General features: G+C 48.0%; 1 protein-coding gene across 2 annotated transcripts in view; it reads right to left on the bottom strand.

Annotated features, from left to right (window-relative positions):
- ice1 (KIAA0947-like (H. sapiens)) overlaps nucleotides 1–24,678 on the bottom strand; it is a 95,976-nt gene that overhangs the window by 48,211 nt on the left and 23,087 nt on the right. For both annotated transcript variants that reach the window (XM_038797189.1, XM_038797190.1), the window contains exons 3-11: nucleotides 24,505–24,539; nucleotides 23,069–23,087; nucleotides 16,055–16,166; nucleotides 14,909–14,985; nucleotides 13,746–13,783; nucleotides 8,398–8,480; nucleotides 5,618–5,654; nucleotides 5,470–5,529; nucleotides 3,945–4,025 (exon numbers count right to left, since the gene is read on the bottom strand). In XM_038797189.1, the coding sequence (XP_038653117.1) occupies nucleotides 3,945–4,025; nucleotides 5,470–5,529; nucleotides 5,618–5,654; nucleotides 8,398–8,480; nucleotides 13,746–13,783; nucleotides 14,909–14,985; nucleotides 16,055–16,166; nucleotides 23,069–23,087; nucleotides 24,505–24,539 (542 nt within the window). The remainder of the gene's footprint in view (nucleotides 1–3,944; nucleotides 4,026–5,469; nucleotides 5,530–5,617; nucleotides 5,655–8,397; nucleotides 8,481–13,745; nucleotides 13,784–14,908; nucleotides 14,986–16,054; nucleotides 16,167–23,068; nucleotides 23,088–24,504; nucleotides 24,540–24,678) is intronic.

The raw sequence follows: 24,678 nt of genomic DNA, 5'->3' as shown, positions 1-24,678 counted from the left end.
CCACCCCAGAATACAGAGAGAAGCAAGGGAGAAAATTGCTAGTGTCTTGCTAGAAATCTGTGTATCCTCACTGACTACGGATGAGGTCCCAGAGGGCTGAAGAATAGTTAATATTGTTCCTTTATTTAAGAAGGGTAACAAGGATAATCCAGGAAATTACAGGCCGGTGAGCCTTATGTCAGTGGTAGGGAAATTATTGGAGAGGATTCTTCAAAACAGGATTTGCGCCCATTTGGAAGCAAAATGATGTGAGAGGCAGCACGGTTTTGTGAAGGGGAGTCGTGTCTCAGTAACTTGATTGAGTTTTTCGAGGAAGTGACGAAGCTGATTGATGAAGGTAGGGCAGTGGATATTGTCAACATGGACTTCAGTAAGGCCTTTGACAAGGCCCCTCCTGGCAGACTGGTACAGAAGATGAAGTCTCACCGGATCAGAGGTGAGCTGGCAGTGAAAGGGTAGTGGTGTTCTGCAGGGGGCAGTGCTGTGATCTTTGCTGTTTGTAGTATCTATGAATGATTTGGAGGAAAATGTAACTGGTCTGATTAGTAAGCTTGCGGATGACACAAAGGTTGGTGGAATTGCAGATAGCGGTGAGGACTTTCAGAGGATACAGCAGGATTTAGAGCGATTGGAAACTTGGGCGGAGAGATGGCAGATGGAGTTTAATCAGATAAATGTGAGGTCATGCAGTTTGGAAGGTCTAATAAAGGTGGGAAATATACAGTAAATGGCAGAACCCTTAAGAGTATTGACAGGCAGAGGGATCTGGATGTACAGGTCCACAGGTCACTGAAAGTGACAACACAAGGTGAAGAAGGTAGTCAAGAAGGCATATGATAAGCTTACCTTCATTGGTTGGGGCATTGAGTATAAAAATTGGCAAGTCATGCTGCAGCTGTATACAGTAGTCCCCCGTTATACCGCGCTCTGCAATACCGCGGTTCGCGATATACGGTGGGGGGGCTTATGGACCCCAACTGTCAGCTTCCCTCTCCGGATCAAAGTGAGCCGGCCGCTGAAATTGACACTGCCCGCTGCGCTCTCCCTCCAATCAGCCGGCAGTGTCAATTTCAGCGGCCGGCTCACTTTGATCCGGAGAGGGAAGCTGCTCTCTCACTGAAACAATCAGCCGGCCGCTGAAATTGACACTGCCGGCTGATTGGAGGGAGAGAGCAGCCGGCCGCTGAAATTGACACTGCCGGCTGATTGGAGGGAGAGCGCAGCCGGCAGTGTCAACTTCAGCGGCCGGCTGATTGTTTCAGTGAGAGAGCAGCTTCCCTCTCCGGATCAAAGTGAGACGGCTGCTGAAATTGACACTGCCGGCTGCGCTCTCCCTCCAATCAGCCGGCAGTGTCAATTTCAGCAGCCGGCTCACTTTGATCCGGAGAGGGAAGCTGCTCTCTCACTGAAACAATTAGCCGGCCGCTGAAATTGACACTGCCGGCTGCTCTCTCCCTCCAATCCAACTTTTAAGTTGTTAAAAATGCAGCAGTGCTTGTTTTAATTAGATCCACGATGGGGGTTTTAAATTTAATTAAAAATCTATGCATGCGCTTCCCATTGTGAGTCTACAGGGGTCTGACCTCTCCCTCCGCCCCCCGTAGACTCACAATGGGAAGCGCATGCATAGATTTTAAAATAAATTTAAAACCCCCATCGTGGATATCCGCGGCTTGGATGCAACGAGGGTAGCTGTCTTGGACCCAAACACCCGCGTTATAAAGGGGGACTACTGTAGAACCTTAGTTAGGCCACACTTGGAATATAGTGCTCAGTTCTGAGCGCCACACTACCAGAAGGTTGTGGAAGCTTTGGAGAGGATACAGAATAGGTTTACCAGGATGTTGCCTGGTATGGAGGGCATTATCTATGAGGAGAGGTTGGATAAACTTTGTTTGTTCTCACTGGAACAACGGAGGTTGAGGGGCAACGTTTTAAAAAATATTTTACAATACCCAATTAATTTTTTCCAATTAAGGGGCAATTTAGCATGGCCGATCCACCTAGCCTGCACATCTTTGGGTTGTGGGGGAGAAACCCATGCAAACACGGGGAGAATGTGCAAACTCCACACGGACAGTGACCTGGAGCCGGGATTGAACCTGGAACCTCGACGCCGCGAGGCAGCAGTGCTATCCACTGTGCTACCGTGTTGCCTTTTGCAGAAGGTGTTTGATAAAGTGCCACAAAATTGGCTCATCAGTAAAGTTGAGGGCCATGGATTTAAAAGGACAACGGCGGCATGGATCTGAAGTTAGCTGAGTGACAAGAAACAGAGCAATGATAAATGGTTGTTTTGCAGGCTGGAGGAAGATACATAGCAGTGTTCCACAGGGGGGCAGTACCAGGAACACTGCTTTTCTTGATATATTAATGACCTGGACTTAGGTGCACATAGCACAATTTCTAAATTCTCAAATATTGTGAACTGGGACGAAGAGAGCAATAGGTGTCAAGTCAAATACAGGCTGTGGAATGGGACGGACGTGAGAGATGAAACCTAATACAGAGAAGTGTCAATTTTGGCAGGAAAAATGAGGGGTGGCAATATAAAATAAAGGCCACAATTCTAAAGGGCTGCTTGAACATAGACTCTTGTGTGCAAATCATTGAAGGTGGCAGTGCAGGTTGAAAAGTGGGTGAAAATTGGTTAAAAAAGGCAAACCGAATCCCTCGGCTTTAGAAATATACGCACCGAGTGCAAACGTACGGAGGTTATGATGAACCTTTATAAAACACTGCCTCGGCTTCGGCTAGAGTGGCGTAGCCATTCTGGACACCACATATTAGGACGGATGGCTTTGGAGAGGGCACAGAAAAGATTTACGAGAATGTTTTAAAGGATGAAGGATATCAGTTAAAAGGAGATTGGGAATGTTTCCTGATAGAGGAGATTTGATAATGGTGTTCAAAATGACAAGCAGTACAGACAGAACAGATAGAGAGACACTGCTCCTTCAGGCGGGATGGTCAAGCACCATAGATAACATAGAACAGTACAGCACAGAACAGGCCCTTCGATGTTGTGCCGAGCAATGATCACCCTACTTAAACCCATGTAACCCGTATACCGGTAACCCAACAATCCCCCCATTAACCTTACACTACGGGCAATTTAGCATGGCCAATCCACCTAACCCGCACATCTTTGGACTGTGGGAGGAAACCGGAGCACCCGGGGGAAACCCACGCACACACGGGGAGGACGTGCAGACTCCACACAGACAGTGACCCAGCCGGGAATCGAACCTGGGACCCTGGAGCTGTGAAGCATTGATGCTAACCACCATGCTACCGTGAGGCCCCAAAGGACACATTAATGGTGACTGGCAAAGGAACCAAAGGCTTGGAGCTAAAGGAAGACATTTCCTCTTGGGTCACTGTCTGTGCAAAGTTTGCACGTTCTCCCCGTGTCTGCGTGGGTTTCCTCCGGGTGCTCTGGTTTCCTCCCACAGTCCAAACATGTGCAGGTTAGGTGGATTGGCTATGCTAAATTGCCATTAGTGTCCAAAACAGGTTAGGTGGGGTTACGGGGATAGGGTGGAGGCTTGGGATTAACTGGGGTGCTCTTTCCAATGGCCTCCTTCTGCACTGTAAATTCTATGCTTCAATGATTGAGTGCAACCCTCACAGTGAGAAATTGTCATGGAAAGAGGAAAAAAAAATTACGCTGAGAGTTGCTAGAATCTGGAATGCACTGCACGAGAGGGAGGTGGAAGCAGATTTAATTGTGCCTTTCAAAAAGAAATTTGGTAAGCACCAAAAATATGAAGGTGACAGGGACTGGGTAGGGGATTGGGACGAGCTGAATCGTTCTCGCAGAGAACTGGTGTGGATTTGATGTGTTGTAGTCATTCTGTGATCCTATAAAGGTAAGGAACGTTCATGTTATCCCCTTTTGACATTAGGTGAGAGTCAAACAATTCAAATTAGACTCCGCATACCTGTACTCTTGTTCGGACTCTCTTGTGCATTCGGCTTTTCAATACACATCCATATTTCTTCCAGCAACACTTTTACCTTATCTGTGGGTACAATCAGCAGTAAATACATCTTCACCAATTACGATTTGCAAAATGACAATGAAGAAAGGGACCCTTGCGTGCTGGAGAACGTATTGCAAATTCAGACGTGCAGATTCGCCATTGAAAATAATGGTCAGAAAATTATGGCAGTAAGTGCATGAGTGTCTAATATATTTTCAAAGTTCTTTCATGAGAAGTGGCCATCACTGGCCAGAAGATGGTGGTGAGTCACCTTCTTGGTATTGCGGCAGTCAATCTGCTATGACATTTCTGTAACAGTTTGGTGCAACTCAGTGGTTGTTGGGCTATTTCCTGGAGCAATTAAAAGTTAACCATGGGGCTCTGGATTTATATGTCGGTCAGACAGGACAAAGTTGCCAAATTTCCTTCCTTAAAAGGGCTTTCATGAACAAAATGGGTTTTTATGACAATCGACGATAGTTGATCATTACAGAGATAAACAGTGAATTTTTGATTGATTTTTTAAACTTACTAATTGAATTTAAATTCCACTAGGTGCAATGGGATTTGAACCAGTTCCCTAGAGAATTTCCCCAGAGAATTATCCAGGTTCTCTGGACTACAAACCCAAAGACATTACCACTACACCACTGTCTCCCTCAATAAGTGTTCTTTGTGGGCTAGGCTCTTGGCAGGATCACATAAACAGGAAATTAACCACAATCTTTTATTTCTAACGCAGAACTTTTGAAATTCTATCAATGTCAATATTTCTAAAACAAAACATTGTTATTTTGGTGCAGGTCTTGGGAAATATAAAACCTGAAGTGTTTTGTTTTCAAATCACACCGACATTTTACATTATGAGTTGATACTGTGATTTTTTTAATTCATTAAGGGTACTTAATGTAGTTTGAAAAACAATGGTTTAGAATTTTTGAAATCCGAACGTGTTTTGAAATTACTTTCTGAAGCATAAAGGAAACAGCTAAAACAAAACCCATTTCAGGATTTTCTTTTTTCTTTCACAAATTATCAATTTAAATACACATCCTATCACTTGCCATTTAACATTACATGATCCATCAAAAGACTCCCAAATAGTACCTTTGATTATCCAGTTAAAATATGACTATCTTCAAGTTACAAATTAAATTCAGCAGGTGCAGGTTATACACACCGTAGTTCGTTATTGATCGACCTCAAAATTTTCTAATTCAAAAGAAATCCAGCATTTACAATGGGCATGAGAGGCACATGATCAGGTCAAAATACGAGAAGGGTCAATTTACTTTTGGCCATTTATAGCAATATGATTGGCACATGATTAGCGAACACTTATGCCTCAAAGACTTAAACTCTTCCCTAATGACTGTGCTTATTCAACCCTGAAGAATGATTAATAAATCCATGAAAATCCAAAATCGAAACACATTATACACGCACAAAATGCATAAAGTTGTTAGGACGCCGAATCACTTACTTGTGTCAATTTTCGTTGGTACTTCCTTCACGACATTCTGTGTTTGTGCATCTTTCAAAACTGTAAGACATCATATTGCACATGCTTTAACATGCACTTGATACACAATTAGTGAAACAGTTGTCAGAATGAAGGTTGTGGACTTTACCTTTTATACCGTTCTTCTGCTGAAGCATCAGTTTATCCTGTTGATTTAGAAATACGTTACCAACCTCAAAACAACAAAGTATACACCCTTTAAGCAAAAAAGGAACACCCCTCAGGCAACTTTCAGTTAAAGATGTGACAAACTTGGCATAATGTTGTAGCATCCAATTATTCCCCATTCTCCGTGTATTGTTCCCCAGCACGCACCTTGACAAATTTAATTGTATTGTACTGCAGCGCCCATGGAGTGATCCTTTTTTTTTACTGTTATTTATATTCATAAGAATAATGATAATCTGAAGCTGAAAAACAGTGCGTGGCATTCTCCGCGCCCCCGCCCCCCTGCCGGGTCGGAGAATCCCCGGGGTGCCTCGTGAATCGTGCCATGCTGACGCCGGGACGTGATTCACCGCAGAGCGGAAAATCGGGCCGGCGTGAGCGCAGCGAGGTAGAGCGTCCCCCCTGCTCGATTTTCTGGCCGGAATGAGCCGAGCGGCCGTAGCAAAAAACCCAGGTCCCGCCGGCGCCATTCTAACATGCTCTTAGCCAGCAGGACCTCTGCATTGAAGAGTCCTGGGGTGGCCTGTGGGGGGGGTGGGGGGGGCAACCCCAGGGGAGGCTTCAGTTGTGGCCTGGCCCACGATCGGGGTCCATCAATCGGCGGGCAGGCCTCTCGGGCTGGGGGCCCTCTTTCTTCCGCGCCGGCTCCTGTAGCCCTGCCCCATTTAGCGTCGGGGCCAGCGCAGAGAAGAAAGCCACTGCGCATACGCTTGTTGGCGCCGGTGCCACTGCGCTGCGCGGGCCCCCTGGCGCCCAGTTGACGCCGGGGTCAGCAGCTGGTGCGGCGTGCTGTGCTGCCCCCTGTTGCCCGGAGATTCGGATGCCAGAAGGCTTGTTGACGCCGGAGTAAAACACTCCCGTTTTTACGCTGGCATCAACACTTAGCTGCCCAATGGGAGAATCCCGCCCATTATATATGGTTTAAATTTGCTGGTCTCATGTTTGTTTCTCCAATCTCAAACCCCAAATCTTAGCCCCCTAACCCCAAGTACAATAAAAGGCCGTTTGATTTGAAGTTTACTTGATACAAATTGAAACTTGTGCTTAAAAATAAGGAAACTGGTAAGAATGTAGGAAAAACAAACACTACAAGTACAGATATACTTAAAATAGGTTCAAGTATATTTCCCGTTTGGCCAGTACAGCTCACCACATCACTGACCAACAATGGTGTAATGTGGCAATGCATTATTCCCTGTTGATTCAGTGGAAGGCAGTGTGCAATGAAGATTGTGACTTAGGAAAGAAGCAACTTGAAGGCGAGGACAGTCTGCCGGAGCTGGTATTCTCTATTTTAAAGAGCAATATCATGTAAGATAAAGTAATTATATAGTGCAGCTCACATTCTCATGATGTCCCAACCTACTTCATAGTCGATGTGTCCGCTTTGAAATCATAAGAGTCATATTATGTTATGGCACAGGAAGTGGCTATTTGGCCCGTCGAGTCTCCGTGTATCAATCCAGTCAGTCCCATTCCCCAGCTCTATTCCATAGCCGTAGAAGTTTATTTCCCCCAAATGACTATCCAATTCTCCTTTCAAATCATTGATCGTCTCTTCTTCCATCATCCTTGTGAACAGCAATTTCTAGATCATCAGCATGTCCTCCATAAATCAAGTTCTTCTGTAAATTCACCCTCAATTTTCTGCCCAAAACCTTAAATCTGTGTTATCTGGTGCTCATACTATCAGCTAAAGGCAATGTTTTTTGACTACCTTATTCGAACCCCTCATAATCTTATGCATCTCTATCGTATCTCCCCACAATCGCCTTTGCTCCAAGGAGAACAACCACGGTTCTCCAACCTAACATTCTGGCTGAAATCCTAGAAACTTTTGAGTAAACCTCCTCTGCATCCTTTTCACATCCTTCCTAATATATGGTGATCAGAACAGGATGCAATATTCTAGTTGTGACCTAACCACAACTTTTTAAATGTTCAGCACAACTTCACTGCTGCTTTTCTACTCCATGTCTCTATTTGTAAAACCCCCAATCCTTGGCAAGTCATTCTCTCAATAGGTCCTGTCACCTTCAAAGGTTTATGCATATGTACACCAGGTCCTGCTGTTCCTACAGACTCTTTAGAACTGTGTGATTGAGTCTATAATGCCTCTCCCTATCTGTTCTGCTAAAATGTATTATCTCATACTTCTCTGTATTAAATTTCTTCTGCTACTTGTCTTGTATTTTACTGCCGCCGATCAGTACCATCCTCATTGTTTGCCACTCCTCCAAGTTTGGTAGCATCAGCAAAATTTTAAATGAAACTGTACTCCAATAAATAAATAGGTAACAGGAAAACTTCTTTCCCATGCTGCTCTTCAGATAGTCTTTAAAATCCATGGTATTATCTGAACAAGGTGAGACCTTGGTTTAATGCATCATCCAAATGAAAACTGGCCAGGCAGCCGCATTACAAACATTTAGGGCCTGATTTCAGACTTGCACCACGGTGACTCAAACTACAGAATCCTGAGATACTACACTGCTGGTTGGATACTCTCTTGTAACTTCAGAGAACAGTGTACTAGGGGGAAGGAGGAAATAGCTGAAGCTCCCAGGTCCAAGAAATTTAAACAAAAGATACAATTTCAGGGATATGCAACAGTCACCCCCATTTTTTGTCTATAAAAGCAATGGTAGAATTGTTCATAGGCAGTGGAATTTCTTAAAATTGGCTTCACTTGTTTTTAACCTAAAAGTACTTCAACTGTACCTGAGTTTTCTTTAACTTCCTTTCCAATGTAGCCTTCTCCTTTTTCAACTGTCTTATTTCCGCATTTTGTTTTGATGTTGTTTCTTCGTTGGAAAGAAAGGAAAAGAAAACCTTGTTATCATGACAGGAAGGGACAATGAAATGAGAAATCCCAAAATGAATCATACTTGCACGGAATCACAGAAATACTTTTGTTTACTTCCTATTTTATGGAAATAAAATGCAATATTTCTTCATTACCAAGATGGAATTTATCCAGTTAACAAATTCAGAGTTGTAAAATCCCAGGTGCTCCATAAAAGAACTCCTTCCTGCATTGAAACTACATTTCTACAACCAACAATGATATGCTTTGCTATCTAGAATGGGGCACTTCAGGATTTGTTTTAATATTGTGACTGCGGATGGGTGCAGTAACTTTTATCAAAACACTGCAGACTAGATTGTCACCTGCCTTGTTCGCTGGGGGGTGGGCAGAAGGGTTACGATCTGTGACCTGCCAGCATTGGTTCCAATTGGGGTGGACAGTGTGCAAGTCTGGGTATCCACCACATCTATATAATTGCAGGGTGTGGTTGAGAAGCTACTGCACTGTCGCCATTTTATTTGCATTGCTGGCTGCCTCTTCACTCAGCAGGGGCTTGAGCAGAGCTGTGAGATACCATGTGGCGCAGCTAGCTTGCTTGTCTTAGAGTCAGGCTGTCGCTCTGAAGAGGAAGCTGCGATGAATAACATTAGTGGAATTCAAATGATGGAAAAGTGAACACTAAAGCAGAGAAAGGGTTCCAGAGTGATGGGTGCAGCACTGCCGGCCCGAGTGGTGGGCAGGAAGAGAGAGACTTTGATTTCACGTACCATCACCTTCAATGCTCCCATCATTGGTCCTAACTACCACACCATCAAGCTATCATGCTGCTTCATGCATAAACCCAGCAGCCGTCCAGCAGCACTCTTGGCATTCAGGAATAACATCCAGATACTCTACATCATCCTTACATATCTACCAATGTTTCCAGCTTCATGCCCACTTTTTGTTGCCTGCACATACCTCCAGCTATTCAGCTGTGGCAGGAACATCATTCACAGACTGTGCTACATAATCACAAATGTTCTGTCTTCTCTCTCTTGCAGAATATGGTGACAGAAAGGGCAGAGAAGAGTTAATGGGTCAAAAGGACAGTTGCACCTCGAGTTCCAGAGGAGATAGCTCGTAGTCTCATGGAACTGACAGCGACAGAGCCCATGTTATCTAGTGTTCACTGAGAATATTGAGGGTAACAGTGTGCCTTCGATAACAGTCTGCCTTATGCCTTTCTCAACTCCCAGAATCCTGCCAGCTGGCAAGTTCTCAATCGTGTGATCATGAACCCTTCCTTCCCCAAACTTTACTTCTGGTTTCCTAGTTTCAGACACCAAAGAACTGCCACCTAAGCAGTCCAAGAAAAAGAGGAGAGAACAGCACAGTATCAATGAAGAGATCCATCACTTGATCTGGCAAATGCTGGCAGGAACGTGTTGCAGAAGCGAATAGGAATGTGCTTGATGGGCATGCATTTCAACCTGCTGGGTGCACTGGTTGGCCTGTCAGATAGTCATCTCTCCTTGTCAAGGAGATAGCAGAAGCTTGAAAATCTTTTCTGCAGCCTCTGGTCTATCTTTCCTGCTGTGCTGCACACCCAGAGGCACTGCTATTTGCAGCTGTTGTCTGGACAGGTCACCCTATCTGCTGCCCTGACACGATGCAACACTCACTGGAAAATCCAGGAATATGTCACAGTACCTCTAAAAACAATCCTCCGTACTTACACTTTTCAATAGCAGAAGATCTTAGAAATTATTTTCCCTGTAATTTTGGTGTCTGGCTTTTAAGAAAGGTTAGTGAAGGGCCCATTTAAAAACAAATGACCCTGGGATGTGGGTGTCACAGGCTGAGCCAACATTTGTTGCCCATCCCTAATTGCCCTGAACTGAGTAGTTTGCTTGGCTATTTCAGAGGGCAGTTAAGAGTCTCATGTAGGCCAGACCAGGTAAGGACGGCCGATTTCCTTCGCTAAAGGACATTATTGAACCAGGTGGGATCTTTTTTCATGGTCACCATTAGACTTTTAATTTCAGATTTTTATTGAATTCAAATTGCACCATCTGCCATGATGGGATTCGAACCCGGGTCCACAGAGCATTACCCTGGGTATCTGGATTACTTGTCCAGTGACAATATCACTACGCCACCGCCTCCCCTTTGTTTCACTGCACCTATCGCTTTCAGAGTGATGTCTGGACCTGTATGGCTCAAATTTGGTCTGGCTATGTGGCATCAAGATAGTGTTTATTCACAGTCTTCTGGCAGACACAGCATTGCTCATACATGGGCCCATTTCCATATGGAACACCACATGGCCACAATGGAAGCAGCTGATGGTGTATCACACCCCAGAAGAGCGCTGCTTGGCCTCCATAGCTGGGATGCATTTCTGGCCCCGTATAAGTTTTGACTACAACTTTGGAGCGAGTATTTACCAACAGAATAGACTGTCATATGAAAAATACAGATGTCGTAACCTCCTCAGAGTTATAATCAGCTGTGGATAACCACCAAGTATTGACTTACCTGCACTTAAAATGAAAAGTCCCAGTCTCACTCAACCTTCCTGACTCAGGCTGGGTGAGATTGAAGAAGCAAAGTGCATCCACAGCTCCTGCAATCAAGTGGCGGCCATGCCCCCTCTCCGCCCTTTTACAGCACCAGCTGCCGTAAAGCAGGTTAATTTGAAGGTGTCATTGAAAGGGGGAGGGTACGTTTTTCAGGTAAGTGAATAGGATGTGGGGACTGGTGGTTGGGGCATCAGCGGGTCAGGGATCTGGGACATCAGCGGGGCAGGGATCTGGGGCATCAGCGGGGCAGGGATCTGGGGCATCAGCGGGTCAGGGATCTGGGACATCAGCGGGGCAGGGATCTGGGACATCAGCGGGGCAGGGATCTGGGGCATCAGCGGGGCAGGGATCTGGGGCATCAGCGGGGCAGGGATCTGGGGCATCAGCGGGGCAGGGATCTGGGGCATCAGCGGATCAGGGATCTGGGCCATCAGCGGGGCAGGGATCTGGGCCATCAGCGGGGCAGGGATCTGGGCCATCAGCGGGGCAGGGATCTGGGCCATCAGCGGGGCAGGGATCTGGGCCATCAGCGGGGCAGGGATCTGGGCCATCAGCGGGGCAGGGATCTGGGCCATCAGCGGGGCAGGGATCTGGGCCATCAGCGGGGCAGGGATCTGGGACATCAGCAGGACGGGGATCTGGGACATCAGCGGGGCGGGGATCTGGGACATCAGCGGGGCGGGGATCTGGGACATCAGCGGGGCGGGGATCTGGGACATCAGCGGGGCGGGGATCTGGGACATCAGCGGGGCGGGGATCTGGGACATCAGCGGGGCTGGGATCTGGGACATCAGCGGGGCAGGGATCTGGGACATCAGCGAGGCAGGGATCTGGGACATCAGCGGGGCGGGGATCTGGGACATCAGCGGGGCGGGGATTTGGGACATCAGCGAGGCAGGGATCTGGGACATCAGCGAGGCAGGGATCTGGGACATCAGCGAGGCAGGGATCTGGGACATCAGCGAGGCAGGGATCTGGGACATCAGCGAGGCAGGGATCTGGGAAATCAGCGGGGCAGGGATCTGGGAAATCAGCGGGGCAGGGATCTGTGACATCAGCGGGGCAGGGATCTGGGGCATCAGCGGGGCAGGGATCTGGGGCATCAGCGGGTCAGGGATCTGGGACATCAGCGGGTCAGGGATCTGGGACATCAGCGGGTCAGGGATCTGGGACATCAGCGGGGCAGGGATCTGGGACATCAGCGGGGCAGGGATCTGGGACATCAGCGGGGCAGGGATCTGGGACATCAGCGGGGCTGGGATCTGGGACATCAGCGGGACAGGGATCTGGGACATCAGCGGGGCAGGGATCTGGATTTTGAAGGGTGTGGGGGGGGCTGCGTTGGGCCCAGAGAGGTCAGGTTGTGGGGTTTGGGGAATCCTGTTCAGGTGAGATGCTTGGGGATTTAGGGGTGAGGGGTCCCTGGAGGTTTGGGGATACACCATGTGGGGCTATGTCTGTCTGTTTAAAATACTTACTCTGAAGTTAGAAGTCTTTTTTTCCCTTCTAACTCTTTCAGAGTAACTATGTGCATAAAAATGGCAGAAACATCTAAAATTAGTGATTTAAATCATTTTATCGGATGGTTACCAGCCCAGCTCAATTCCTCGGGATGTTAGCCCTTCTGGGCATTTGCTGGGTAAACCCTTATGTGGGAACATCGAGAGGAATTCCCCAGTGCATCTTTGGGGTATGCTGGGAGTCAGGAAGTTATGGTCTAATAACAACTATGGGCGCGATCCCAAAGGGAACAAAGTCCCTTAGCAAGCACGTTTAACTGCATGTTTCCCAGCACTTGCTGTGCCGAGAAACACAGGGCTATTCAACGCATTGAATAACAGGCCTAAACTGGGAACGTTCAGGTGAGGCCGCACAGAGCCCCGTTTTTCACAACTGGGAGCTCCACTCGCCGGACTCCCCATTGTAGCGAGAGATCAGGATGCCATTTTAAAATGACATCCGGATCGCCAAGGCCCACAAAAAAATTCTCGACCTCGACCCAGCCAAAATGCAACTTGAAAGGGTCCCCCGTCACCAACACCCATGGTGAACAACCCCGGCCCAATTGCACATGCACAAAAAAATGCCAGCTTGGCACCCTGCCAGTGCCAGGCTGGCACCCAGGTGGCACTGCCAGGGTGTCAGGCAGGCACTGCAACGGTGCCAGGCTGGTACTGCCAGGGTACCCAGGTGGCACCATCAGTGCCAGGGTACCACCAAAGAGCATGTAGCTGGGCGTCTCCGATCCCCTTGGAGATCCCCCTTTGTGGAGACCAATGCCAAAAGGCGCTCGCCCAAGGCGAAGGGATTGAATCCCAAAGTCTCAGGTACCTCGGGAATCTGTACATTAGAGTAAGGCTTACTGTGTTGCTCTAATATGCAGGTTTGCTAAAAAGTGATCCCGCCCATTGTGGGCGGGATTCTCCTTGCAATGTCTTGTGAGATTGCAAGCCGTTTGGATCCAGGGAGTGGGGTCTCCCGGCTTTCAACGGCCACACTACTCCACGGGGAGCTGCTTTTCCGGAGCAGCGTGGCCAGAAGATCGTGCACTTGTTTTCAAGGTTTGAAATGAGACAGCTCACTACCATTTTTGCAATTTATAGCTATCAGATTATTTCGTCCAGGAACCCAACTGTACGAAATGCCAAAATCAAAGAAAGCAAGCTTCTAAAAATAAAGTGCATTTTATGAGTTACCTTCCATTTTTTTCACCCGGCTTTCCAATTTCTTCTTCCTAAGACACAAGGTTGAGAAAAGTAAATCAAATCACAATCAGCAAGAATAAACAACACTTCCTCCACGATAGTCTCAATACCGGGGCCCCACAAGGCTGCGTACTTAACCCCCTACTATATTCCCTGTACACATACGACTGTGTGGCAAAATCTGGCTCCAACTCCATCTGCAAGTTTGCTGATGACCCAACCGTACTGGGTTGGATCTCGAACAACGATGAGTCCGAATTCAGGAGAGATATAGAAAACCTGGTGGAGCGGTGTGACAACAACAATCTGTCCCTCAATTTCAGCAAAACTAAAGAGCTGGTCATTGACTTCAGCCAGTGAAGTATCGTACAAACCCCTGTCTGCATCAAGGTGGAGATGGTCGACAACTTCAAATTCCTAGGTGTGCACATCACCAACAATAGTCCTGGTCCACCCACGCCGAGGCTACCACCAAGAAAGCATAACAGCGCCTATACTTTCTCAGCAAAGTAAGAAAATTTGGCATGTCCACATCAACTCTTACCAACTTTTACAGATGCACCAGATAGCATTCTATCTGACTGCATCACAGCCTGGTATGGCAACTGCTCGGCCCAAGACTGTAAGAAACTAGAGTGTTGTGAGCACAGCCCAATCCATCATGCAAACCCACCTCCCCTCCGTTGACTCTGAATACATCTACCACTGCCTTGGGAAAGCGGACAGAAAAATCAAAGACACCTTCAACCCGGCTTATTCACTCTTCCAACTTCTTCCATCGGGCAGGAAATACAAAAGTCTGAGAACACTCAGGAATAGATTCAAAAACAGCTTCTTCCCCGCTGTTACCAAGCTCCTAAACGACCCTCTTATGGACTAATCTGATCTCTTCACACATCGTCCCTCCTGTGTAGTATTGCACTCCTGTATGATTCACCAGATACCTGTGTTTATGAATTTACATTGTGTATTTATGTTTGCCCTATGTATTTTTTTGTCATGTATGGAATGATCTGTCTGAACTGTACATAGAACAATACTTTTCACTGTACTTCAGTACATGTGACAACAGACAAATCCAATTCAATCCAAAATCCAAAATATCATGTCAGCCAAAACAAGAAAAATCAACAAATATAAAACTCTGTACTCACACAGCATCATTTCTTGCCTGTTCCTGCTGCAATTCGTTGAATTCTAAATGGGTTTGCTGGTACATCTTGACGGAGCTCTACAAGGAAAATCAAAAAGACTGGAAATGTCTCCAAGTGGTTGTTTTGTTTTAACTTGGGAAAATAGGGGAGTTTCTGTTGGCCAATACTTTTGAATTTCATGTCCTGTCAATGAGATGTGCTTTTATTTTAATGAGTCTTCAGCATACATTTAACATGTCTATAAAAATAAGAGCAAGAATTTAGCACAATCTCTCAATTATCTCATGCACATAACCAAAGAGGTTCAGTAATTAACATGCACTCGAGAGAAAATGGTCTCTGAAGACCGTTTAACTTTATAATTTTTATTATTATTTTTTTTTTTATAAATTTAGATTACCCAATTATTTTTTCCAATTAAGGGGCAATTTAGCGTGGCCAATCCACCTACTCTGCACATTTTTGGGTTGTGGGAGCGAAACCCATGCAGACACGGGGAGAATGTGCAAACTCCACGCGGACAGTGACCCAGAGCCGGGATCGAACCTGGGACCTCAGCGCCGTGAGGCGGTTGTGCTAACCACTAGGCCACCGTGCTGCCCCTATAATCTTTATTATAATCTTTATTAGTGTCATAAGTAGGCTTACATGAAATGAAATGAAAATCGCTTGTCACGAATAGGCTTCAATGAAGTTACTGTGAAAAGCCCCTAGTCGCCACATTCAGGCGCCTGTTCGGGGAGGCTGTTACGGGAATCGAACCGTGCTGCTGGCCTGCCTTGGTCTGCTTTCAAAGCTAGCAATTTAGCCCTGTGTGCTAAACAGCCCCCATTGACACTGCGATGAAGTTACTGTGAAAATCCCCTTGTCGCCACACTACGGCGACTGTTCGGGTACACAGAGGGAGAATTCAGAATGTCTAAATCACCTAACAAGCATGTCTTTCGGGACTTGTGGGAGGAAACCGGAGCATCTGGAGGAAACCCTCAGACACGGGGAGATCGTGCAGACTCCACACGGACAGTAACAAAGCCAGGAATCGATCCCAGGTCTCTGGTGCTGTGAAGCAACAGTGCTAACTACTGTGCTACCGTGCCGCCCATTAACTTTATGGTTAACAGCCTTTTTCATCGATGACCATATTACCCTCTTTTCTTCCAGTTCCACCCTCATGGCATCCATTTCTTCTTTGCATTTTTCCACAGGTGCAAATTTCTGCAATAACTCATCCAGTTGATCTCGAAGTGTTTTACAATCCCTATGAGGAGGTAATGTTAAAAAATGTAACACTCACAAGAGAGCAAATAAGAATGAAGAATGGGATGAATCCAGACTGTGAATAATAAAAATATATCTGCAAAATATGAGACTTAATTCTAGTCAACTCAGAAATGGAATGAAAGACTATGTTGAATAATAATAATATGAATGAAATGAATAGAAGAATACTGAAGTTCTTTTCCTGTTCTGAGTTAGTTGGCCAAACTTTTGGTGGCTGCAATGACTACAGTGTCCATAGAATTCCTACAGTGCAGAAGGAGGCCATTTGGCCCATTGACTCTGCACCAACCCTCAGAAAGGTACCCTATGACTTCCGGTTGCGGCCAAGCCGCATGTTCGGCAGCTCCCGCTTTAATAGGACTTGTGGGCTCTTTTAAGGGCCCCAAACGGCGCTGATTCGACGATTCCCGGTGGATAAAGGGGTCTGGAGCAAAACCCCCCAGGATTTATGGTGTGGACTCGGAATGGGGCGAGGAGAAAAACGGCAGCAGCTCCCCTGGAAAAGCGGGGGAAGGTGGACAAAATGGCGGCAGGTGGAGCCCCTGAGGAGTGGAGGCCATGGGCGGAGGAGCAGCAGGCGGCCCTTCTGCGCTATTTTACGGAGCTGAAAGGGGAGTTGTTGGAATACCTGAAGGTAACGACTAGTAAGCTGCTGGAGACCCAGACAACCCAGGGTGCAGCGATACTTGAGTTGCAGCAGCAGGCCTCTGAGCGCGAGGATGAGGTTTCGGCCCTCGTGGGGAAGGTGGAGATACACGAGGCGCTTCATAAAAAGTGGCAAGATCGGTTCGAGGAGATGGAGTTTCGGTCACGGAGGAAGAACTTGCGGATCCTGGGCCTCGAGGAGGGGCTGGAGGGGTCAGACCTGCCGGCCTATGTGGCCGTGACGCTGAACTCGCTGGTGGGGGCAGGATCCTTCCATCTGCCCCTGGAGCTGGAGGGGGTACACAGAGTACTGGCCAGGCATTCTAAGGCGAATGAACCCCCGCGGGCGGTGCTGGTGCGGTTCCATCGGTTCAGTGACCGGGAGTGTGTTCTGCGATGGGCCAAGAAGGTGAGGAGTAGCAAGTGGGAGAATTCGGTAGAGCGTATCTACCAGGACTGGAGTGCGGAGGTGGCTAAGCGGAGGGCCGGGTTCAACCGGACGAAGGCTGTGCTCCACGGAAAGCAGGTGAAGTTCGGCATGCTGCCGCCTGCGCGCCTGCGGGTCACCTACAAGGACCGACATTACTATTTTGAGTCCCCGGAGGAGGCGTGAGCCTTTGTGCAGGCTGAAAAGGTGGGCTCGAACTAGAGATTGGCGGCTGTGGGAGTTTTTTTATTTCTGTATCACTGTTTATGCTGTTGCTGGTTATTCTGTCTGTTTCTGTTTTTCTCTCGCTTTCGGATGATGTTGGTTATGGTTTTGTGTTTTAAGTGGGGTATTGGGGTTTGTGGTTGATCTGTGTTTTTGTTTGTACGGAGTTGGTGGATGGGTTGGGACAGCTGTTTGGGAGCTGCGTTGGGGGGGGGGGGGGGTGGGGCAGTGTGAAAGCGCGGGCTTTTCTCTGGTTTCCCGTGCTGCGGGACGAGGGGGGTGGAGCTGGTGGCAAGGGGCGTGGCTATCAGATCCGTTTTCCCAAGGAGCTGATGCAGGGGAGGAGGGGTGACCTCATATCGGGAGGGGTCGGAGTTAGGGCGGGAGCTGCCGGGGTCAGCAGAAGTCAGCTGGCTCACGGGACTACTATGGAGGGAGCGTCGCGGCTAGGAGGGGTCCTAGCCCGGGGGGCGGGGGGGGGGATACCGGGTTGCTGCTGGATAGGCCAGGGAGGAGTTGGTGTGGGTCGGGGGGAGGTTCTATCGTCGTGGGAAACGGGCCAAATGGGTGCTGGCCAGGGGCGAGCAGTCGATGGGCTATGGCTAGTCGACGGGGGAGGGGGGCGGGGTGGCCCCTGATCCGGCTGATTACGTGGAACGTGAGGGGGCTGAATGGGCCGGTTAAGCGGGCCCGGGTGTTTTCACATCTGAAGGGGCTGAAGGCGGACGTGGCCATGCTACAGGAGACCCACCTGAAGGTGGCGGACCAGGTCCGTCTGAGGAAGGGGTGGGTGGGGCAGGTTTTCCATTCAGGGCTCGACTCGAAGAACCGGGGGGTGGCGATCCGGGGGGTGGGGGGGGAGAAGAGGGTGGCGTTTGAGGCATCTGAGGTGGTGGCTGATAGTGGTGGCAGATATGTGATGGTGAGCGGTAAGCTGCAGGGGGAGAGGGTGGTGTTGGTAAATGTGTACGCCCCAAATTGGGATGATGCTGGTTTCATGAGGCGTATGTTGGGCCGCATTCCTGGCCTGGAGGTGGGGGGCTTGATCATGGGGGGACTTCAATACGGTGCTGGATCCCCTACTGGATCGTTCTAGTTCAAGGAGAGGCAGGAGGCCGGCGGCGGCCAAGGTGTTGAGGGGGTTTATGGACCAGATGGGAGGAGTGGATCCCTGGAGGTTCGGGAGGTAGAGGGCTCGGGAGTAATCTTTTTTCTCCCATGTGCACAGGGTTTATTCCCGCATTGATTTCTTTCTTCTGAGTAGGGAACTGGTCCCGAGGGTGGAGGAGGCCGAGTATTCGGCTATTGCGATTTCGGACCATGCTCCGCATTGGGTGGATCTGGAGATGGGGAGGTGCGGGATCAGCGCCCGCTTTGGCGTTTGGACGTGGGGTTGTTGGCTGATGAGGTGGTGTGTAGGAGGGTCCGGGGATGTATCGAGAGGTACCTCGAGATCAATGATACTGGGGAGGTCCAGGTGGGGATGGTGTGGGAGGCTCTGAAGGCAGTGATTAGGGGGGAGCTGATCTCCATCCGAGCCCATAGGGAGAGGGGGGAGAGGAGGGAGAGGGAGAGACTGGTGGGGGAGCTGCTGAGTGCAGATAGGAGGTACGCGGAGGCCCCGGAGGAGGGATTGCTGGGGGAGCGGCGTAGCTTGCAGGCCAAGTTTGATTTATTGACCACCAGAAAGGCGGATACACAGTGGAGGAAGGCGCAGGGAGCGGTCTACGAGTATGGAGAGAAGGCGAGCAGGATGCTGGCGCATCAGCTTCGTAAGCGGGACGCGGCTAGGGAGATTGGTGGAGTGAAGGATGGGGTGGGAATGTGGTGCGGCAGTGGGCAGAGGTCAATGAGGTCTTTAGGGACTTCTACAGGGAACTCTACCGGTCGGAGCCGCCGGTGGTGGGAGGGGGAATGGAGAGCTTTTTGGACAGACTGCGATTTCCAAGGGTGCAGGAGGAGCAGGTGGAGGGACTGGGGGCGCCGATCGAGTTGGAGGAGCTGATCAGAGGGATTGGCCACATGCAGTCGGGGAAGGCGCCGGGACCGGATGGGTTCCCGGTTGAATTTTATAAGAAATACGCGGACCTGTTGGGACCCCTGTTGGTTAGGACCTTTAACGAGGCATGGGAGGGGGGTGTTTTGCCCCCGACGATGTCTCGGGCGCTGATTTCCATGATCCTGAAGCGTGATAAGGACCCCTTGCAGTGCGGATCATACAGGCCAATTTCACTGCTGAATGTGGACGCCAAGTTGCTGGTGAAGATCTTGGCCACTAGAATAGAGGACTGGGTGCCGGGGGTGGTACATGAAGATCAGACGGGTTTTGTGAAGGGGAGGCAGCTGAACACTAACGTGCGAAGGCTGCTAAATGTGATAATGATGCCGGCAGCAGAAGGAGGCGGAGATTGTGGTGGCATTGGATGCGGAGAAGTCCTTTGACAGGGTTGAGTGAGGGTACTTGTGGGAGGTGTTGGAGAGGTTCGGGTTTGGGGTGGGGTTTATTAAATGGGTGAGGTTACTGTACGAGGCCCCGATGGCGAGTGTAGCGACAAATGGGAGGAGGTCCGAGTACTTCAGGCTCCACCGTGGGACGAGGCAGGGGTGCCCCCTGTCCCCCTTGCTTTTTGCGTTGGCAATTGAGCCTCTTGCCATGGCTCTCAGGGAGGTGGAGCGGTTTGGTGCGAGGTGGGGAGGAGCACCGAGTGGCGCTGTATGCAGACGTCTTGCTGCTGTATGTAGCAGATCCGGTGGGGGGAATGCCGGAGGTGATGGAGATTCCTGCTGAGTTTGGGAGTTTCTCGGGCTATAAATTGAATCTGGGCAAGAGTCAGCTGTTTGTTGTGCACCCGAGAGATCAGGAGGAGGGGATTGGTAGGCTCCCGCTAAAGAGGGAAGTGAGGAGTTTTCGGTACCTGGGGGATCAGGTGGCTAGGAGCTGGGGGACTCTGCACAAGCTCAATTCTACTAGGTTGGTGGAGCAGATGGAGGAGGAATTTAAAAGGTGGGACATGCTGCCGTTGTCGTAGGCGGGTAGAGTACAGTCCGTTAAAATGATGGTGCTCCCGAGGTTTTTGTTTTTGTTTCAGTGCCTCCCCATTTTCGTTCCGAGGGCCTTTTTTAGGAGGGTGAACAGCAGCATTCTGGGATTTGCTTGGGCGCACGGGACTCCGAGGGTGAGGAGGGTCTTTTTGGAGCGGGGCAGGGATAGAGGGGGGCTGGCGCTGCCCAACCTCTCTGTGTACTATTGGGCGGCTAACGTCTCGATGGTACGTAAGTGGGTAATGGATGGGGAGGGGGCAGCATGGAAACGGATGGAGATGGCGTCCTGTGGAGGCACGAGCCTGAAGGCAATGGTAACGGTGCCGCTGCCGCTCCCTCCAACGAGGTACACTACGAGCCCGGTGGTGGCGGCTACCCTCAAAATTTGGGGGCAGTGGAGGCGACACAGGGTGGAAGTGGGGGGGCTCAGTGGAGGCCCCGCTGCGTGGGAACCACCGGTTTGTCCCAGGGAACATGGATGACGGGTTCCTGGGGTGGCACAGGGCGGGCATTAGGAAGTTGGGAGACCTGTTCATTGACGGGAGGTTTGCCAGCCTTGGTGAACTGGAGGAGAAGTTTGAGCTCCCCCCGGGGAATATGTTCAGGTACCTTCAGGTCAAGGCGTTTGCTAGGCGGCAGGTGGAGGAGTTCCCTTTGCTGCCCCCGCGGGGGGTAAGGGGTAGGGTGCTTTCGGGGGTGTGGGTCGTTGGATGGGAAGATGTCTGACATCTACCAGGTGATGCAGGAGGTGGGGGAGGCGTCGGTAGAGGAGCTGAAGGCTAAGTGGGAGGTGGAGCTGGGGGAGCAGATTGAGGAGGGGACATGGGCGGACGCCCTGGAGAGGGTGAACTCCTCCTCTTCATGTGCGAGGCTTAGTCTCATCCAGTTCAAGGTGCTGCACCGGGCCCACATGTCCGGGTCTAGGATGAATAGGTTCTTTGGGGGCGAAGACAGGTGTGTCAGATGTTCGGGGAGTCCAGCGAACCATGCCCATATGTTCTGGGCATGCCCGGCACTGGAGGAGTTCTGGAAGGGGGTGGCGAGGACGGTGTCGAGGGTGGTGGGATCCAGGGTCAAGCCAGGCTGGGGACTCGCGATATTGGGGTTGGGGTGGAGCCGGGAGTGCAGGAGGCGAAAGAGGCCGATGTTTTGGCCTTTGCGTCCCGAGTAGCCCGGCGGAGGATCTTGCTGCAGTGGAAAGATGCGAGACCTCCGAGCGTGGAGACCTGGATTAATGACATGGCGGGATTCATTCAGCTGGAGAGGGTCAAATTCGCCCTGAGGGGGTCGGTACAAGGGTTCTTTAGGAGGTGGCAGCCTTTCCTCGACTTTCTGGCTCAACGATAAGGAACTAGGTCAGCAGCAGCAGCAACTCGGGGGGGAGCGGGTTTAGTGGGATAGTGTTAAGTTAAATTTGCTTGTTGTTAATTTATTTTGTTGTTTATTGGGTTTGGGGGGGGGGGGGGGTTCGTTATATGCGTTGTTACGGGTGCCGGGGGGTGTTTATTATTGTTATTGTTATTATTGTTCTGTTGATATATATTTTTCAAAAAATTCCAATAAAAATTATTTAAAAAAAAAAAGAAAGGTACCCTATCTAAGCCCACTCCCTATCCCATCGAACCTGCACATCTCTGGACATTAAGGGGCAATTTTAGCGTGACCAATCTACCTAATCTGCACATCTTTGGACTGCGGGAGGAAGCCGGAACACCCAAAGGAAACCCATGGATACACAAGGAGAAAGTACAAACTCCACACAGACAATCATCGGAATTGAACCCGGGTCCCCGATGCTGTGAGGCAGCAGTGGCATTAGATAGGGGAGAAGTCCGACTCCTGATGGGAATTCAGCAATCCCTATAGGAAAGTGAAAGTAAATTATCTGGTGGCTGGAGGGGGGGGGGGGGGGGGGGGGGGATGTGTGTGTGTGTGTGTGTGTGTGTTCATATTCAGTGCTGATACTGCTCACTGTCAAAGAGCCTGGAATATATTCTACCTGAATTAATTCAGTAATTAAAACCACTTGAGTGAGATACTGAAGAGCACCAAAGAACAGGGAACAATCAAGAACAGTCAACATCTGCAGAAATGGAAGATGGACATAAAATATGGCAAACAAAAATATTTTCCGAACTACTATGATCCTTTTCTACAAATGTCTCAATCCTCAGGTCAGAGCAGAAAGTGCTCACTTATTTGATCATTTTTGATTTCTGAGGAAAAATCCAGGCTGGTATTAATTTCTCGGTGCTTCCCTATCACTTCATAATTCTAATGGAGCACCTTCCACAATAATGACAGGATATTCAATCTATTGTTTTAGACATAATTAAGAGATTTTTAAAAAAAAGCTTGGCTTGCTTATGAAATCAAGTAGTGTGGCTATAGCAGATGGATAAACAAAAACGCAAACAAATTATTCATAGCAATTAAATAATGTATAAAATAAAACCTCAGCACTGAAAGCTAACCCTTTAATTCAAAAACATTGCATTCCATTCATATAAAAAAGGTCGAAAAATTTAACATTGTCTTACCTTTCTGTCTTTTGAAGTTGTAATACTTTGTTAAAGAAAACACAGGTAAGCCTTTTACATGTACACTAACTCCGTTGTAAAGGAGAATGTGAATTTTAAAAAACAGTCAACTTCAATGTTGTCCAGCATTTTTATTAGATCCACATTTTCTTCACTTTACTTGTTTGACATATCACAAGACTGATACACTAGATTTATTTTGCACCATAATTAACCTTATTTTCAAGTGTGTGAATATTGTGTGTCAATATACTTCACAGTGAAATCTAAAGACAAACCACATCAAAAGGGATTTCCAACCATCACCCAGAGTTTTCACCTAAGCTTATTTGCGCATTGTCAAATGCAAAATCTGCCATGATTCAGTGCAATTGGATAGCATTTTCTAAGTTACTTAATAGTTTGCTTTGAAAATGTTCCTCCATATATTTAAATATTATTACAAAAAAAGAAACACTTAGAATTGTGTAACACAGGAAGCTACCATTTAGCTCTACACCAGCTCTACAAATGTTCTCCACTTAGCTCCTTTTGCTGTTGCCAAGTTATCAATTTCCTTTTTAGAAACTAATGTGAATCTCAACACTATTTTGATCTGCTGCTCCATATTCCTCTGTGAAAAATCCCCAAGTTAGTTATTTTTTTCTTTTGATGATTATAAAAGCTCCCAACTCTAACAATACAACTGCAGGTATATTAAGAGGAGCTTGAAAAACAAATTGGACCAAATTAATGTAAATATATCTCACAGATAGCTCAGCCCCTGCAATGCGGTTTGTTTACTGCTGTTTCATTATAGCCTGAACAAGATAGCAGTTCACCCATAGCTATAATACATTAATGTTACTGAAGCTGTAGATTACAACTGACCAAAATATATATGCAATATTGTTTACCTACATTCCAAAAATTGCTTAAGATTAAAGAAACTATAACCTTCCGTTCGCAAATCTCAGTTGTTTACATGCTCATTAATTTTTGCTGCATCTCTCACAGTGAGGTTTCAGCATTTCACAGACCAATAAAGTCAGGAGAAATTATTTTACTCCAAGTGATGAGAATCAGGCACATGTTACTGCATGGAGAAAGGTAATGCAAATTTGCATTTAAGGAAAGGCTATAACTGTAAATATAGGTGAGAAGAACAGAAGGATAAGTTGATTGGGTAAGACAGAGTAAGGGCAAGATCGAGTAAGTAGAGTGGGAAGAGGTTCCATTGGAGTCTGCCTTCCCTTCACTGTCTCACTTGATTTTCCTCTCTTCTTTGGCCTTGAGAACATCATAGGAGATCAATGAGTAAACAATAAGTTCCGTCAAACCTAAAGCTTTATAAGAAAAACACAACATACAAAACTGAAACTCAGGAAATTTGGCATTTCTGAAGTCAAAAACCTCCATTGAGTTTACTACACTTATCTTGCATGGATAAAGGATATCATCACACTTTTTTTGGTATTCTGTGAGAACATGGCTGGAAGAGAAAAGAAACATTTAGCTGTTACACAAAATATTTACACCAGTCTTTAAACAAGACTAACAACTTGCATTTGTAGAGCGTCTGTAATCTAGTAAAGGTGCTTCACAGGAGCATCATCGATTATAATTTCACA

The sequence above is a fragment of the Scyliorhinus canicula genome, chromosome 5 (genome assembly GCF_902713615.1).
Source record: "Scyliorhinus canicula chromosome 5, sScyCan1.1, whole genome shotgun sequence".
In the NCBI taxonomy this organism is placed as follows: domain Eukaryota; kingdom Metazoa; phylum Chordata; class Chondrichthyes; order Carcharhiniformes; family Scyliorhinidae; genus Scyliorhinus; species Scyliorhinus canicula.
The sequence above is the reverse complement of the archived record's forward strand: the minus strand, read 5'-3'. Positions and strand labels throughout refer to the sequence as shown.